The sequence below is a fragment of the Calonectris borealis genome, chromosome 9 (assembly GCF_964195595.1).
Source record: "Calonectris borealis chromosome 9, bCalBor7.hap1.2, whole genome shotgun sequence".
NCBI lineage: Eukaryota > Metazoa > Chordata > Aves > Procellariiformes > Procellariidae > Calonectris > Calonectris borealis.
In genome coordinates, this window is record NC_134320.1 from 22511588 (window position 1) to 22526431 (window position 14844).

The window sequence follows — 14844 nt, forward strand, 5'->3', positions numbered from 1 at the left end:
GCCCTCTGCTATGTATGTACTGGCCTACGAGTACCTACAGGAGAATGAGCACAGACAAATCAGCAGTTTAAGGCATGACGCTCGCTCTCCGTGCATGTGAACATGTGTTTGCACGTAAGAGAGAGGGGAAATTGCTTCAGGTTTTGATTAACTTGCACATCCACGATGAACTATAGTGTGTGGTGGTGTATTCACGAGGAAGATTTTTCATGCTGTGCAAAATTGGATGATCAGACCCGGCAGTGGAAAATCTGAATGGGAAAGCTTTGTCGGAAGTACCCCAAAGGGGTCAGAAACACAATCCACGGATGTCCTCAGTGCAAACAGTAGGTTGCCATCAGCTTCAATTTTGCTACCATGACTGCTACTGCCCAAGCAAACTAATCTGATGTTGCTATGACAAGCCTCTTTTCAAAGAGGCTATCATTAAAAAGGCATGTTGTGACATATTGTTATGCATGTCAGTACAGCGGAAGTTATCAATGACTTTGTACAGAGCTGCTGAAACAGATATGGCCTCCTGATACAGAAGAGATGCTCATCCTTTCCCTTCAGTACCAAACGCTTTGTCCACGGAAAATGCATTTTTCCATGATGTTTTTTTTTAAAGGCTGATGAAAGGTTTGCCAGTATTAATATATAATGTCCTTGAAAGGATACTGAAGACAAGATGTCAGTGTCTCATGGCAAAGAAGGTATTTCTATCATATATATAGATAACTAACTGTTGCATTTTTCACCTCTGTAGCAGTCAAGAATAATAGGTGGGAACAGTAAAAAAGGAAGTTTTCTGAACATTACAGACAGATGGAGAAAGTAACTCTGAAAAGCACCCTAAATGATCAGGGAAATATGGTCAAGCAGGTAAAATGATGCCAAGCTGAAGACTAGCAGATAGCTGTAGGCAATGAGTATGCAGCCATCAAATAAACGACAGAGATATGTTTCTGTATTGATTTTTCTAAGGATGGAGAGTTTAGACTGATGTTTTGAAATGTATGGGTTGAGCCAGGGCTGTGAAAAGTCATGCAGACTTTCCTAGAAATGGCTTATCATAAAACAGATTATTTTTAAATTTCTGCTCACACTGCCTACTATTATTACCCCAAGTACTTCAGCTGCTGTAACATCTGTAAAACATATGTTCTGGGGAGAAGAAAGGGCCTAACTGATAGGAAGCAACACACAACTGTCACTGCGTCAGTCATAGAGGTTGAAATTTCAGCCCTTGCCCTCCCTATTTAGGGCAAACCAGAAAATCTCACCCCCAGTTAACTAACTTTGTCTTCATAGGCCTCTCTCAGCCAGTAGCTATTAGAGATGGCTTACAGCTTATCTGATTTGCTTACCAGCTTCAGCAGCCTGTGACAAAAGCCACAACTAGGGAATCTTAGCATGTGTGCCCAGTGCTACTCAGCCCCATCTAAGGCTGGGGCAACAGATACCAATTTTTGAAAGGTCTGCATGAGTCTAGGTGGGCCCAGTAACTTGCAATAATGAATCGATATCAGTTTCTACAGCCAACAGCACCTAAGCGAGAGACATGGCTAGCGTCAAACCTGGTTGCCTTTATTTTTGTAAACTGTGTGATTGAACTTGTTATTGCTGAGTCAGTCAGGTGCAAGGGTACAGAAAGGCTTTTGATCCTAATGAGACACTTTAACACTTCCATCATCAATCCCTGAAGCTTGCTGTAGCATACATTATGATTCAAAGAGGCTCAAATACAGTGCAAGATAGGCTACAAGGAGGAAGTCCAGACTGCACAGTGCTAAAAGCATTCAGTGGATATACAAATATGTTTTGAATAAAAATGCTTATATACAAATGCTTATACCTTTGTACTTGCATATACATGCAAAATACTTCTATAGAAGTGCTTAAAAGAACCATTTGTATCATTCACACACCAGATTTGACATCTTTTCTGCACCCTACCTCAAAAGATAAATTGGGTTTTCATAGCATGCAAGGCCTAGCGAGATATTCTTGTATCTGATTCAAGTTGCAGTGGGTCTTGATCTTAAATGTATGAAAGGCACAAACACTGCACAACTGCAATGTGTAGTTAATAAGAATATTTTAAACTGTCACCTATTTATGAATTTCTCTAAAATATCACATCTGTGATCAGACAGATAACAGCCTGAATAGCCCTGGGGACCTGGATTTCAGTCTTAGAACCCATCTCATATCATTTATGACCACAAGGTTTCCTGTTAAACATCCGACCATCAGCAGATGCACAAAAAGACATGTCTCTCCAGTCACAACCTTTCCTTTCAGGTAAACCCAAAAGCAGTAGCTTGTTTCCAAGAGTTCTGGTGTGTGCGAGCGGAGAGAACACATGTAGCTTAACAGCCATTTCCCCATCTTTCTGAGGAACAGGCCTCAAGCCAGATGTAAACATGTTATGGATGACATCCAGCCTATCCTGAATGTAAGAAATGTTTTATGAAGTGTGCTGAGTGACATCCCATTGAATTTAACAGAGCTAACTGTACACCCACCATATTACAGAATTAAATCCTTTGGAAACATATATAAATGCAGAATTAACAAATATTAAGACACACACATCCTTTTGTGAGGACATCCAGGAGACTGCAAAACTGTGACTCAAGTATTTAAACATATGGTTTAACTTCAAGAATGTGAGAAAGCCCAACTGGCAATAAAACGTGTGTTTAAGTGATTGACTGAACCAGATCCCAGAGGGACAAAATTAAGCCTAATGAACAGAGCTAGCATGTTGTGGAGATTTCCCTTCACCTTTTCTGTATTTACAGTTTGCATCAAGTTGGACAAGGAAATAGTTTACTAAGACAATGCACCTTTGAACTGGAAATCTAAGACAACATAAAATCTTTTGAAGAATGAAGAAATTAATAAGTCATGTTAAAAAGTACAACTTCTCATGCAAGTAATCAGAAAAAAGACCATTGTCTTATTGGTTTCCAAAATAAAAAACCCCTGTTATTTGACACAAGATAGACGAGACATGAAAGTAATGAGAAAAGTCATTAAACAAAACTCCAAAGTGAACAGCTGGGAGAAAATTTGTCCTGCTGGCCCTACAGCCTAGAAAATAATTTTCCCTCCCCTGAAGTCATTGAGATAAATGATCTAACTGAAGTTAGAGGAAAAAAGTCAGTTTAAATCAAAATTTCCTGTTACTCAAAATAAAGAAAAAAGGAAGAACAATACCAGACATCTCATGTTCAGTTGAAGGAATACCAGCACAGCCACACTTTTTATTTGATGATTATTCCCTGCTGTGTTTAAGCTGAACTAAATCAATGTTTACATGGCACAACAGAGCAAAAATTACTTGTCTTTTTGGATGCTCACTGATTCCAGACCAATGCTAGCCTACTGACTCCTAGGTTTTGACAATGATGGATGGCAAGGATTAAAGAAAAGGTATCATACTTCTATGAATGTGTATTACAAAAAAGTGATACTTTATGCCGTAGGGAGTGAATGAAATGCAGGGGAAACACCTCAAGATTGCAAACAATCTATAAGTTTGAGATAAGATGTCACATTCTACTAAACTATATGTAAAGTTTTGGTGTGATTTTATAGAATTTCCATCTTTATTTAACAGATCAACTTGAGAGTTCCATAAATGTATAAATAGAAAAATTATTTTTGAAAGGCCTTAGCACACTACAGGTGATCTGTATCAGAGACATAATAGGAGAAGAGGAAATAACAACATGGTTTTACCTATCTCGCCTTTTTCCACTGTGAGGTCCTAACAAGGGCATGTGACACTAGTGACAATCGGTCACTAGAACCTAGAATTCCTCTCCCTCCTTAGTCCTCAGGACTAAGACAGATATTCTTTTCACGATTGATAAGAAGAGGGTTTATTGTTCTTTTGTAGTCTAGACAGTAGCAGGGAACATCTCAGTAACATACAACAGGTTTAGTTCCTTATAACATATCAACATTTTTCTACCAACTGTAGAGAAAAAAAGAAAAGAACTGCCCCCAGAAGCAAAGGGAATGCACAACTGCACCCTTTAACTGTGTTATCTTAAGCAGGTCAAGCCAAGGGCTATGGGCTTAATTGGGTTCTCTTGTCAATATAGGCCAAAAAGACTGCAGAATGCTTGTTCTTTTATCAAGCCCTAAAAGGCCACAAGACAACAGAAAGAGCCAGAAATGAGAAGGCAATTCAGGAATATTAGTAATGGCTCCATAATCTTGATGGGGCGGTTGCATATCAAGGCATTCATCCTACACCCAGCAAACAGTGCCAAACACAGAGTCTATGAGAATTATATCTGCATCATTTCCAAGTTATAAGTCACTTCTGTTTACTTTCTGACTAGGAACTTTTTTGTCCCTCTCACTAATCCCAACCTATTGTCCCAAACACACCAAGATCAGTTTCAAATACAGAGCTTCCAGGGTCTTGGTGCTTAATCAACTCAAACAATACATATTGGTAAATTATCATGCTGTGTCACACCTGAAAAAGGAGAAAAGTTAGCATGCTCTGCCAACAAGGTGAGTTAGTGGAATAACCAAACAAGGAAGATGATTGTGAAAATTAGGGAGCCAAATGGCAACGGGATTAGAAGTCCTCTCTTGCTTGTACTGAACAAAGCCTTGAAGGGAATTAAAATAAAGTTCAGGCACAGAGGTTGTTATCTTTGACTGTAATTATGTGATTTTAATACTAATTATTGCTTAACTGACACAGTAACATCAGGAGAAATATAAACATGCTTTATTTAGCAATAAAAACTGTGTTCTATTTAGCATTATATAATGACACTGTTTAACTAGTAAAAGCACCGGCTATCATTCAAGTGGAAATTGAAAATCCGTATCAGGGAGTAGATGATCCCTTTTTTTCTCTGTATCAATGGAGAACAATATTCCTCTAGCAAAAATTACCTTTAAGACTGTTCTGAACTTCTAACGCGATGTCGAGGGCATTAAACGGCAAAACTGGTTCATTGGCAATTTGCAAAGTCACTTGTCCTGTTAGCTGAAAAATACAAAAAAACCCACAAAACAGTCAAATAATTTCTAGCAGATTTAATAGCCAGCACTTCTTTTGGAATAGCACATACTTTCATTACATTGGATTTTCAGGGAAAAATGAATAAAACCCCATAAACACATCTTTGTGAAAAGGAACATAACCTAGACCATTGTCTTTCTAATACAACATTAAAAAAAAGTTAAGAGATTACAATTTATGACCACACACAAGAATTCTGTGCAGTGCTTTTTCTGTGGACCTACAATACTGCAAGAGTCTCTGAAGGGCCTTAGTTTTGCTTTGTTTTCAAATAAAACATGTCAACGTTCTAAAAATCTAAAAATTCTAAATAAGGTTTATTGTTTAACTTAGTTCTCTGGTTTCAGTTATTGGACTTTGGGAGTTTACACAAGTAAAAAACCAAACAAACATCAACAGACCTTAATGAGCTTCAGACCAAGCCCATGGCTAAACGCAAGCTGACCTGAAAACCTACCGTCTTTTGAAGAGATATGCGACAACTTGATGCACACAGACGTACAACTTCCAAACTGGATAGAACGCTACGTTCTCTCAGTAACTTACAGAAAGAAATTCCCAAATGAGTGAAAGGGAACTCTCAGTCCACTCCAGACTAGACATTAGGACCTGTCATGAAACTCAATGGCATGAATGCTTCTTTTCAACAGTTCCAGAGATGAGGCCAGGGACTGACTGGCCTGAGTGCTTTTTTTCACTTATAGGAGACAGGCTCTCCCGCTCAAGGCTTAGACATGCTACAGGGGCTGTGTATAGAAATATGTCTTTCTGCTGAACTATACCTAGCCTGTGATTAAACAGAGGATTTCAGTCTCTAGGCTGCCAAGTCCATCACTGTTTGTGGGAGCTATAAAAACACACTGACAAAAACATGCAAGAAACTTTCATTCATCTTCTTCATATCTTGATATTGCAAAAAGGGAAGAAAATACCTGTAGGGCTGTGCTCTAAAATGGAATGATGGCTGCAGGTGACGGTGAACGTGTTGATAAAAATGTGGACTGAATAGAATCATATTGTACAATACTTCCCAAGGTGTTGGGGGGGTTAGGATAATATCTATCCTTCAAAAGCAATATGACAGTTGCTGTGCTGAAACTAGCATTTTAATTCTACAATACAAAGTAGTTGGAAAAGACAACAATGCTAAGTAATATTAAAAACAATAGTACAGCAATTGAAAAGGAAAACCATCTCCCAGGAAAGTGGATAAAACCAGGGTAATATCAGAAATACAAGTTTCCTGGAGAAAGATTAGTAGAACCCCAACAACATTTCTAAGAAAGCATTACAGAAATACTGTTTTTTGACCTGGCCACAGACTGATGTGGGTACAGAGACTGAGGGAACATGCTGTGTATCAGGCTGCAACCTCCGTCTGAGCAGAGACACACTGTGAAGCTATTGAGATTTACCTCTAGAGAATACAATATTGCAAAAGGCATGAAGAAAAAACTTACCATATATAGAATGAGAAAAAAATAGGGAGGAATAATGATATGTCAGGCCATTAATAGGAAAACTAAAGAACTAGGAGTGAACTTGAAGGAAGGTGAAAAATACTGTGTCTGGACATCTGTGTTAAAATATTACACAGTAACTTCTCATGAAACTTTTCTCCAAACTTGCCAACTGCACAGGCCATTAATGCTTGAAGGCCATTATGTTTTCTATCAGTGATTATACACAAAAGTCTGAAAGATTGAAAAGCATTAGAAAACATTGGTCTTAGGAATATCAGAGAGGTATTGCGGAAATAAAAAAATAAAACTGTTAGAGCAAACAGAAATCTGTATAAAACTGTATCCAAACCAGGTTCATACAATCCAGCCATAAGCGACTGTAAAAAGCTTGCTCTAAATGTCCAAATGCCAGGCAAAATTCTTTCTTGTCCTGCACGGAACTCTTTCAAGACACAGCTGCCCAAAACATTAGCAACCTGTGAGTTGCTATGGAAAAGCAACTGTGGCAATGAAATAACATCCACTAAAGAGGAGGCATTCTATATGGAGCACAAGCTCATTGAATCCTAAATAGTGCTACATCACACTAAACATTTGAATTCTTCCCCGACACCCATTTCTGCAAAAACCTTCACTAAATGGTAATGCAAGATACATATTCATAGGTATATTTTAGGAAGGGACATGAACAGTTATACAGTGCTACTGACACTTTTCAATCTGTTACCGCAATGTTTAAGAACACACAAGTATGGAAAAAATGCTTCTTTTCTAAGGCATGGAAGTGCATTAAAGAGGAGAATACCCTAGTAAGCATCTTGCCTTTTCATCATTATCTCCTACAGAATATGGCTTGATTTTTATAAGTTCTTGCCTTATTTCTATTTCTTCTAAGCACTTTTATTTTTATTTTGACTACATAAGACCAAAGTTGTTTTCCCTTTCCTATTCCAATAAAGTTATACCATCAAAATCTTATGACTGACTGAAGCATTTTGGAAACTTTATAGTATCTCTGTCTGTAACACTGCAGACATTTTTGTGTTAGTAAACAGGTAACAGCGGTGTTTATTACATCACGTACTTCGTAGGCTAATCTGGAAGAAATCAATCACATAAAGGAAAGCTCAGAGCATTGATTTGAACAGAGTAAGTAATAATGCTGCAGAAGCATATATCAAACCCACATAATGCAGCAAGACAGAAAAGGCTACTGATTTCTTATTTATAGTCTTATTTCTGGATATACCATTCCCCCGAGTACAACACTGAATAAACATGGAAGATAAAGGCAAGCTTGTGCCCCCTTTTCCCTGTTGAAAAATGGTTCAGACTGGCTATTGAATTATTAAATGCAAGAATAGCTTAGCAAAGAGTAAAGACAACAATTTTCTCATAAACTGAAATGCTAAAGCAGCATAATTGATTCTATTCCCATACTGAACTGGTTGTAACACTAATGACAACTTCTCAAATAACATTTATACATAATAATACACACACAATACACACAATAATTGATGTAACATTTGCACAATTATCAAGTCTAAAGAAAAAAATTAGAGTTCAAATGCTAATTGATTCTGAAATGCTTTTCTTATACAATTTAAAATGAAAAAATAATGAATAACGTTTCCACTGCGCTTGGCTTTGGGAAAGGTATTCTTCAGTAAACTAAAATGTATTTAATGATTTCCAATTACTTTAGAGATAAATATTAATATAAAACATAACAATAATTGTAGAGTTATATGTTTATTGCAAAATAAATCTGAATATTCAAAATAGGTTTATACCAAGGTAACATTTTTTCAAGGTCTTTTACCTCACAGCGTAAACATATTTGTAGGAAGGAAATAACTACTGCCCCTGCCTTTATCTCTCTGACACCGTGCAGATCCCAAAAGCTAAAAAAAAAAAAACCCAAAACAACTTCCAAAAATGCTGGTGTTAAAGATGATTCAGTATCACATGACACTTCCTAAATGAAGCCATAGGTTCTTTTCTCTTCCAAAGTGTTATAACCTACCCATTCAGGAACTATGTCTTCCTGCAATTCTACCCAACTTATGAACTAATTTCACTATACAAGTCAGCTCTCGGGGACATCAGGTGGATCTGCACCACTCTTTAAGGACTGTGACAATAAAATAATAACTGGATTAAATACACGCAATATGTTCATCTATGTAAATTATAAATATCTTTTATCTTTTTACCTGCTTTACAATGTAAATAAGGAAACTAACTAAAATGGAGTTGGGGGGGGTTCATCATAGAAATTAATTTTTTGGTGAGTATGTCACACCTGGTTTTTCAGTGAGTTAAACTCAGTTTTCAAGGCAACTTGCCTACTAACAACTCAAAGCACGTCTATTTGCATGCAAAATTTTTTAAAAATTGAATATTTAAAACCCAGGATACAAAAATGTGAAAGGCTCCACTCAGCCTTTTTTACACAGATCCAGTTTTGCTTTTGGGGCCTGCCGTTATTGATCATGTCTTGCAGGGATACATCTTAAATGTTATCTGGTTTTACAGACAACACTGGCATGGCAACCCATCTTCCATTCTGTCATACGATGAGAAACTTATAAGATGAATAAAATGAAAACATATTTAGTGGATATGAAGATATGAATATATTATGCATGATAGAAGTCAGTCTGCTAGAATAAACATCAGCATATAGTGTGCAGGCAGTTTCTTTAACATGGAAGTTCACATGCCAGTCTTGGCGGTTTTTTTTTTTGTCTACTGAAATTTGGAACTGTGCACTCTACCTAGTCTGTGTGCTATATAAACCTCAGTGAGTATAAGTGCTAAGCCTTTAGGACATTCCTAGTTACATTACGAGTGCTAAAATCTAAACGGACATCTCAGATATCTTCATATGCCAAATTACAAATAACATAACTTAAAAAATCAGGTAAACTGCCATGTTTATCTTTTTGTGAACACTACTCTTAAGTAATGCTGTACTCCAATTTTACCTGTTGGAATGAATTAGACACAGCTACTTGAAATCTGAATTGAATTTATATTTCAAGCCATATACCTCTACAACATACTTTTTCTTCTTTCCTGTATTCTCTAATTTTCAGGTTTTTATTACATAATTTTATTCTATGAATATTAACAACACTTTCCGCTACTGATACCTGTGCACTTTTCGAGAAAACTAGCATACACATGGCAGCTAATCTACCAAAAAACATGACAACTCATATTAGAAAGCAGATAATGTAACAAGGTAATGTAGTAGACCTGTGTAGATTCCCAACTACAGACTCAACAGACCTCTGTATGTAAGACTGCCTACTACGGACTCAAACAATCCTTGTAATTGATGAGTGTGTGACACTGGGCAACTAACTCGTTTGAACTCTGAACCTCAACTTCCTTTGACATCAGGCATTATTTTTTTTCAGTCATGTTTGTCCTCACACCTTGTACATTTCCCTTCACACATGATCCATGTGGTTCATGGATGAGGAAAGAGCATGGAAAGATACTGTGCTGTGATCAATAACAGTGTGTTGAAAATGACTTAACACTTTTTTTCTCTTTTTTCTTGTAAAGGTGAATGAAAAGGTTTAACTTTTGTGGCTGGCTATTGCACTGTCTAATCTCAGGTGTTCATCTCTTTGCATCAAGGGGTCTCTCTTTCCACACATACTGACTAGCAGAGTGACCTGCTGAGATCATCTGACATTAACCCAAACATAAAGAACGGTTTCAGTGTCCACCCCCATGTAAATGAGGAATAAATCTTTGCATATATTAAGATGCCCTCTCAGAACCCCAACATTAGTAATCTCAAATGTTAAAAGAATCAGCCTTCCCCAACCTCTCCATCCTGCAAAATTAAAGACATATTTTTGATAATACAGGCAAATTTCCTGAATTTGCTTTCTGCTGGTTCCCCCCCGACTTCCTTCATGTTATCAGATTTTTTTAATTAAGCATGAGAAATTGAGTCTATTTAAATGAAATCTGTGATTCCCTGGCAATAACATAATTTCAGTACCTAGTATTACTGGATGAATGGCAGTAATTGTGAGACTCATGACAAATTAGTGAGCATTTTTAACACTGGGATCTCAATTTACTGTAGAAAAATTTCCTGCATAATCAGTCTACACAGTTGTTTTTCTTATATTCATCACCCCCCTAAAAAAGTTAACTGACTCATACAAGAAAAGTCAGAGGCAGGAGCAAGAGAAAACGACCAGTTGTTTGACCCTCTATTTTTCTGAAGAACCACATTCCCTTGATTAGACAAAGAAATAGAAATCTGATCACAAATGTTTGCTTTGCACTAAAGCTGTCAACTTTTGAAAACTCAGAACTTCTCAAAAATTCAGTAGTACTATATATGTTTTTGTTCTTACTGAAATCTACCTTGGCACCAGGGCATGTATTTACACTACAGGTCAAACGACATTTTGGGGTATCTGACATTCAGTTCAACATACTGTATTTTAGGTCAGTAGAGGGCTCTCTGAGAAAAGAGTACAATGAGTCTATGGCTATGGCAGCTGAACTAGAGCATAGTAATTGACAACAGATAGCTGTTTCTGACCAAGGAAAGTATGAGGTCTCACAAATATTAAAACCTTTATTTCAACACCCTATAATTTAATATTGTTTTATTTACTCTCAGTATAGAAAACACTGATTAGAAAGTAAAAGTGATAGTGAACAAAATATGAATTGTCCCTCTTTGCAGGTATCCGGTGCACAGCAAACAACATTTAACTAATTGCATTACAGTGGCAGACAGCACTAGGCATCCCGAAAGTTACATATTAAGATATGCCAGAATTATGGTAGCTTGGGCCGCTTACTCTGGAGTACAGAAGATGTACAGACGATCATATGCTACATTTTCTACACGGCTCATGATGAGATTCTGAGGCACTGAGAAATTAAGGTCAAAAGTATTCTCTTAAGGGATTAATTTGCTTAAAATCTAATTTGTTGGCCAACTTAGTAATATACAGCACTTAGAGCAGTGAAAGTACATTTTCTAGAGATTTCATTCACAGCTGGAAGGGATCATTCATCCCACTGCTTTCAATTACTTGCACAAAAAAGAAACTCATACTTATCTCTGCTTTGTTTTCTGTGTACATGTAGAAATTCCTACCTTTTAAATTATATTTATATAAAGTATATGGAAATATATGTTTTGTGTCTATTTAAATGCATTTATGTGAAACTTCTAATATGTGTATATTAAAAAAATATATTTTAAATTGTATTAATTTCTAGTGAGCGATTATACCCCATGCCCTGGGTTATAACTCCGTAAGGTTATAAAGTTTCTTTCCGCTCACTTCTACCTTCTATCCAGATCACCAGTGAAAGGGGTGTGAGCGAGGACATCAAAGGGGTCATCACACAGCGGCAGAGAGCAATCCTCCTCTCTTCACCCAGCACAGAGCGGGCAGAGGTGCCTTGTGTCCTGCGAGACATCACTGTGCTCTGGAGCTCACTGTCAAGGGACGTGCCAGACGCCAAGAGCACAAACAGGTTTCAGATGAGACTAGACAGACTCATGCAGGGCAGTGCACTGCTGACTACTAAAAATGATGCTCCAGATTCAAACTTCAACTGTGGTCATGGGGGAAATACACTTCTGAGGCACTTGTCACTAGCTACCGTCAGAGCCTGGGAGCCGGGCTGAAGCCTTGCCCATTGTGGCAGTTCTCACGCTCTTGTTACCACAGCGGCAGAGAACAGGGATTATTAACTCAACTTCCAAGATAATAGCCTTATTGAGTTAGGCTTGGCACTGCGTAAATGAACTTGTACTCAACCTGGTTTGTTTGGAACTGAGGCAGAGCAACTTTATGTCTGTGCAGAATACACAGGGTTAATGCTAATTCTAAGTTAATTCTAAAGCACAGTTCCTTATGTGGGCAGCGTAGAGGTGTAGCTAGAAAGGGAGAGTTTCTCAAGTGCTTTATTCTTATTTTTCCTGCACATAAACAGAATTTGCATGTCTTTGAAGTATGCAGGTAAGTAGCAATAATCTTGAGAAGAGTTTATCATCATGTATTTCATATTTATGTATGTCAAATTCTAGTGGTATCTAGGTGCAAAGAAGTGTCGAATTAACTTCTAGAAGGGCCACTAGATTCAAACCTCTTGTTAAAAAAAAGTTAGTCACTTAGACTTTTCCCTAGTGTGGGTAGTTATGAGCATGCAAAAGGATGTAACAGAATGCTCTTCTGCACTACGAGCTTCGTGAGCTCTGGGTGAAGAGGTCACGCCATGACAATACAAATCTTTACATCGTTACAAACCCTCACACTAGATTTCTTAAAGAGAATTTTAAAGTTCGTTCAAGCATTAATTCTTTTTTATCTCCAACTTTAAAGCTAGGTTGCTCTGGTTACCAGCTGCAGACTTTGAGAGTGACAAATACAGAACATTTTGCTTTAAAGCTGAATAATTTGCAAATAGCATTCTCATAAACCAAGATGCCATCGTTGCACAGAAAGTGACCTTTTAAATGCCTTCACTCTTCAGGTATAGCAGGAAGAGGTGCTAGATCCTTTTTAAAGAAGCAATGCTAACTGCCTGAAGCTGGTTACAGACAGTCCTGAGGAAATAGATATAGCTATTGTTTTGGTAGGAAGAGAAGTATATAATAAAATATGAAGTAAAATTTATTTCCACACATCAGAGGCAAAGATCTCTAATGACAATGATCATGTACAGAAATTGCATCTTGGATAGATCTTTACTACCTTAAACCAAAACTACATAGCTTATTTTTTTATTTGCATGTGTAATATAGACATTCAAAGGATAAAACATGCAGCTAGCTAACAGTGCACACACTTTCAGACAAGAAATGTTAAGTATTTTTTCTAGTTTAAGTCATAAAGGAAAGTTTAAAGTTAAAGACAGTAAATGTCATCTCAGAGTAACAGAAAAGATTTATCAGTGTCAACTCCTGTGTACTGGTATGAAAACACAGGATGCTGGGATTAACAGCTTGGACATTTAGTACACAGTTCCAGAAATCATCACACTCTTCCATGCTACTAAAGGCCTTCATTGTGTTTGCTACCAGTTGGTCAGTACCTTTACCTGACTTATGTATGTGTCTAAGACTCTAATCAGGATGTTAGCACAACGCCCTCCTCACTGACGATACAGGATAATCAAAGCACAAGATGATAGGACTCAGCAAGATAATTCATAATTTTGTTAACAGTTGCCAGACAGTTGCCTGGGTCCTGCCAGTCTACGAGCCTTACAAGTCAGACAGTAACGACTAGCAGATAAAATAAGCAGCAGTGCAAGTCTGCCTTTAATTACCCAGGTTTACAAGCGCTCTACAGAAATATAGATCAGCCTAGCAAACAGTATGTGGTCTTACAGTCCTAATTAATCAAAGTATCTTCTCATATGCTTCAATACATGCATGAACCAAGAATCTTCCTGAATTAGGACCAATCTCAGGATCATACCTTCAAGGACATCCAAGTACTTGCTAAGTTTCTATTTGATCTGTAAAGCCAGTTCGTATGCTTCATCTGCAGGACTCAGTATGAAACTTGTGGCATTGTTAAAAACTAGATAATAGTCATCAGAGGAGTGCAAATAAAGAAATCTGCAGTAGGAAGCTTCAACCACAGTTTTCAGTTTAGACCTTGATATCATCTTTTTAATCACTCCCCTTTTACAGAAATGGATTTGATTTAATTGAACTCCTAAAAAAAAGTCTCTAATCACACTTCATCAGCATGCAATTATTATTCAAAGGAAACCATATGTACTATTAGGTCCTTTTAATTAAAATAATGCATATAATCTGCTTCAGTACCTAATAGTCATTCTTCTTGATGTTCATTATTCTTTTTCTTCCATTATTGCGACAATACATTTTTTTTCCTATTTTTCCTCATCTATCCCCATTTCATTTATACACTTTTTCAACATTAACGATCATGATATCAGGACACTGAGATGCGTTAACATGCCATCATCTGAGATGCGTTAATATGCCACCATCCTTAAAAGCGTGTTGCATAGCATGACCTTCAAAATGTGTCAGACCTGACTATGGAGATTTGTGAGAAGAGGATGACGAAATGCTGTAACAGGAGCCTTAAACTATTCTCTGTTTTGCCTGAATTTTATTTGCAATTATGAAGTCTTCTAAGTGGCCATACTGAAAGGAGAACATACACTAGGCAACAGTCAGTCCTTAGAGAAAGAGAGATGGGATTTGGGGAGAACCAGGGACAATGGATGAAAGAAATTGAGTCTAGGAGTTGAAGAACCTGAAGAGAAGCATCAGTCAGGGGTTGAAGC

At 37.3% G+C, this 14844-nt stretch overlaps 1 protein-coding gene across 1 annotated transcript in view; it reads right to left on the reverse strand.

Annotated features, from left to right (window-relative positions):
- Positions 1-14844, reverse strand: part of NAALADL2 (N-acetylated alpha-linked acidic dipeptidase like 2) — a 296669-nt gene that overhangs the window by 34985 nt on the left and 246840 nt on the right. The window contains exon 12 of the mRNA XM_075157700.1: positions 4915-5008. Within this exon, the coding sequence (XP_075013801.1) occupies positions 4915-5008 (94 nt within the window). The remainder of the gene's footprint in view (positions 1-4914; positions 5009-14844) is intronic.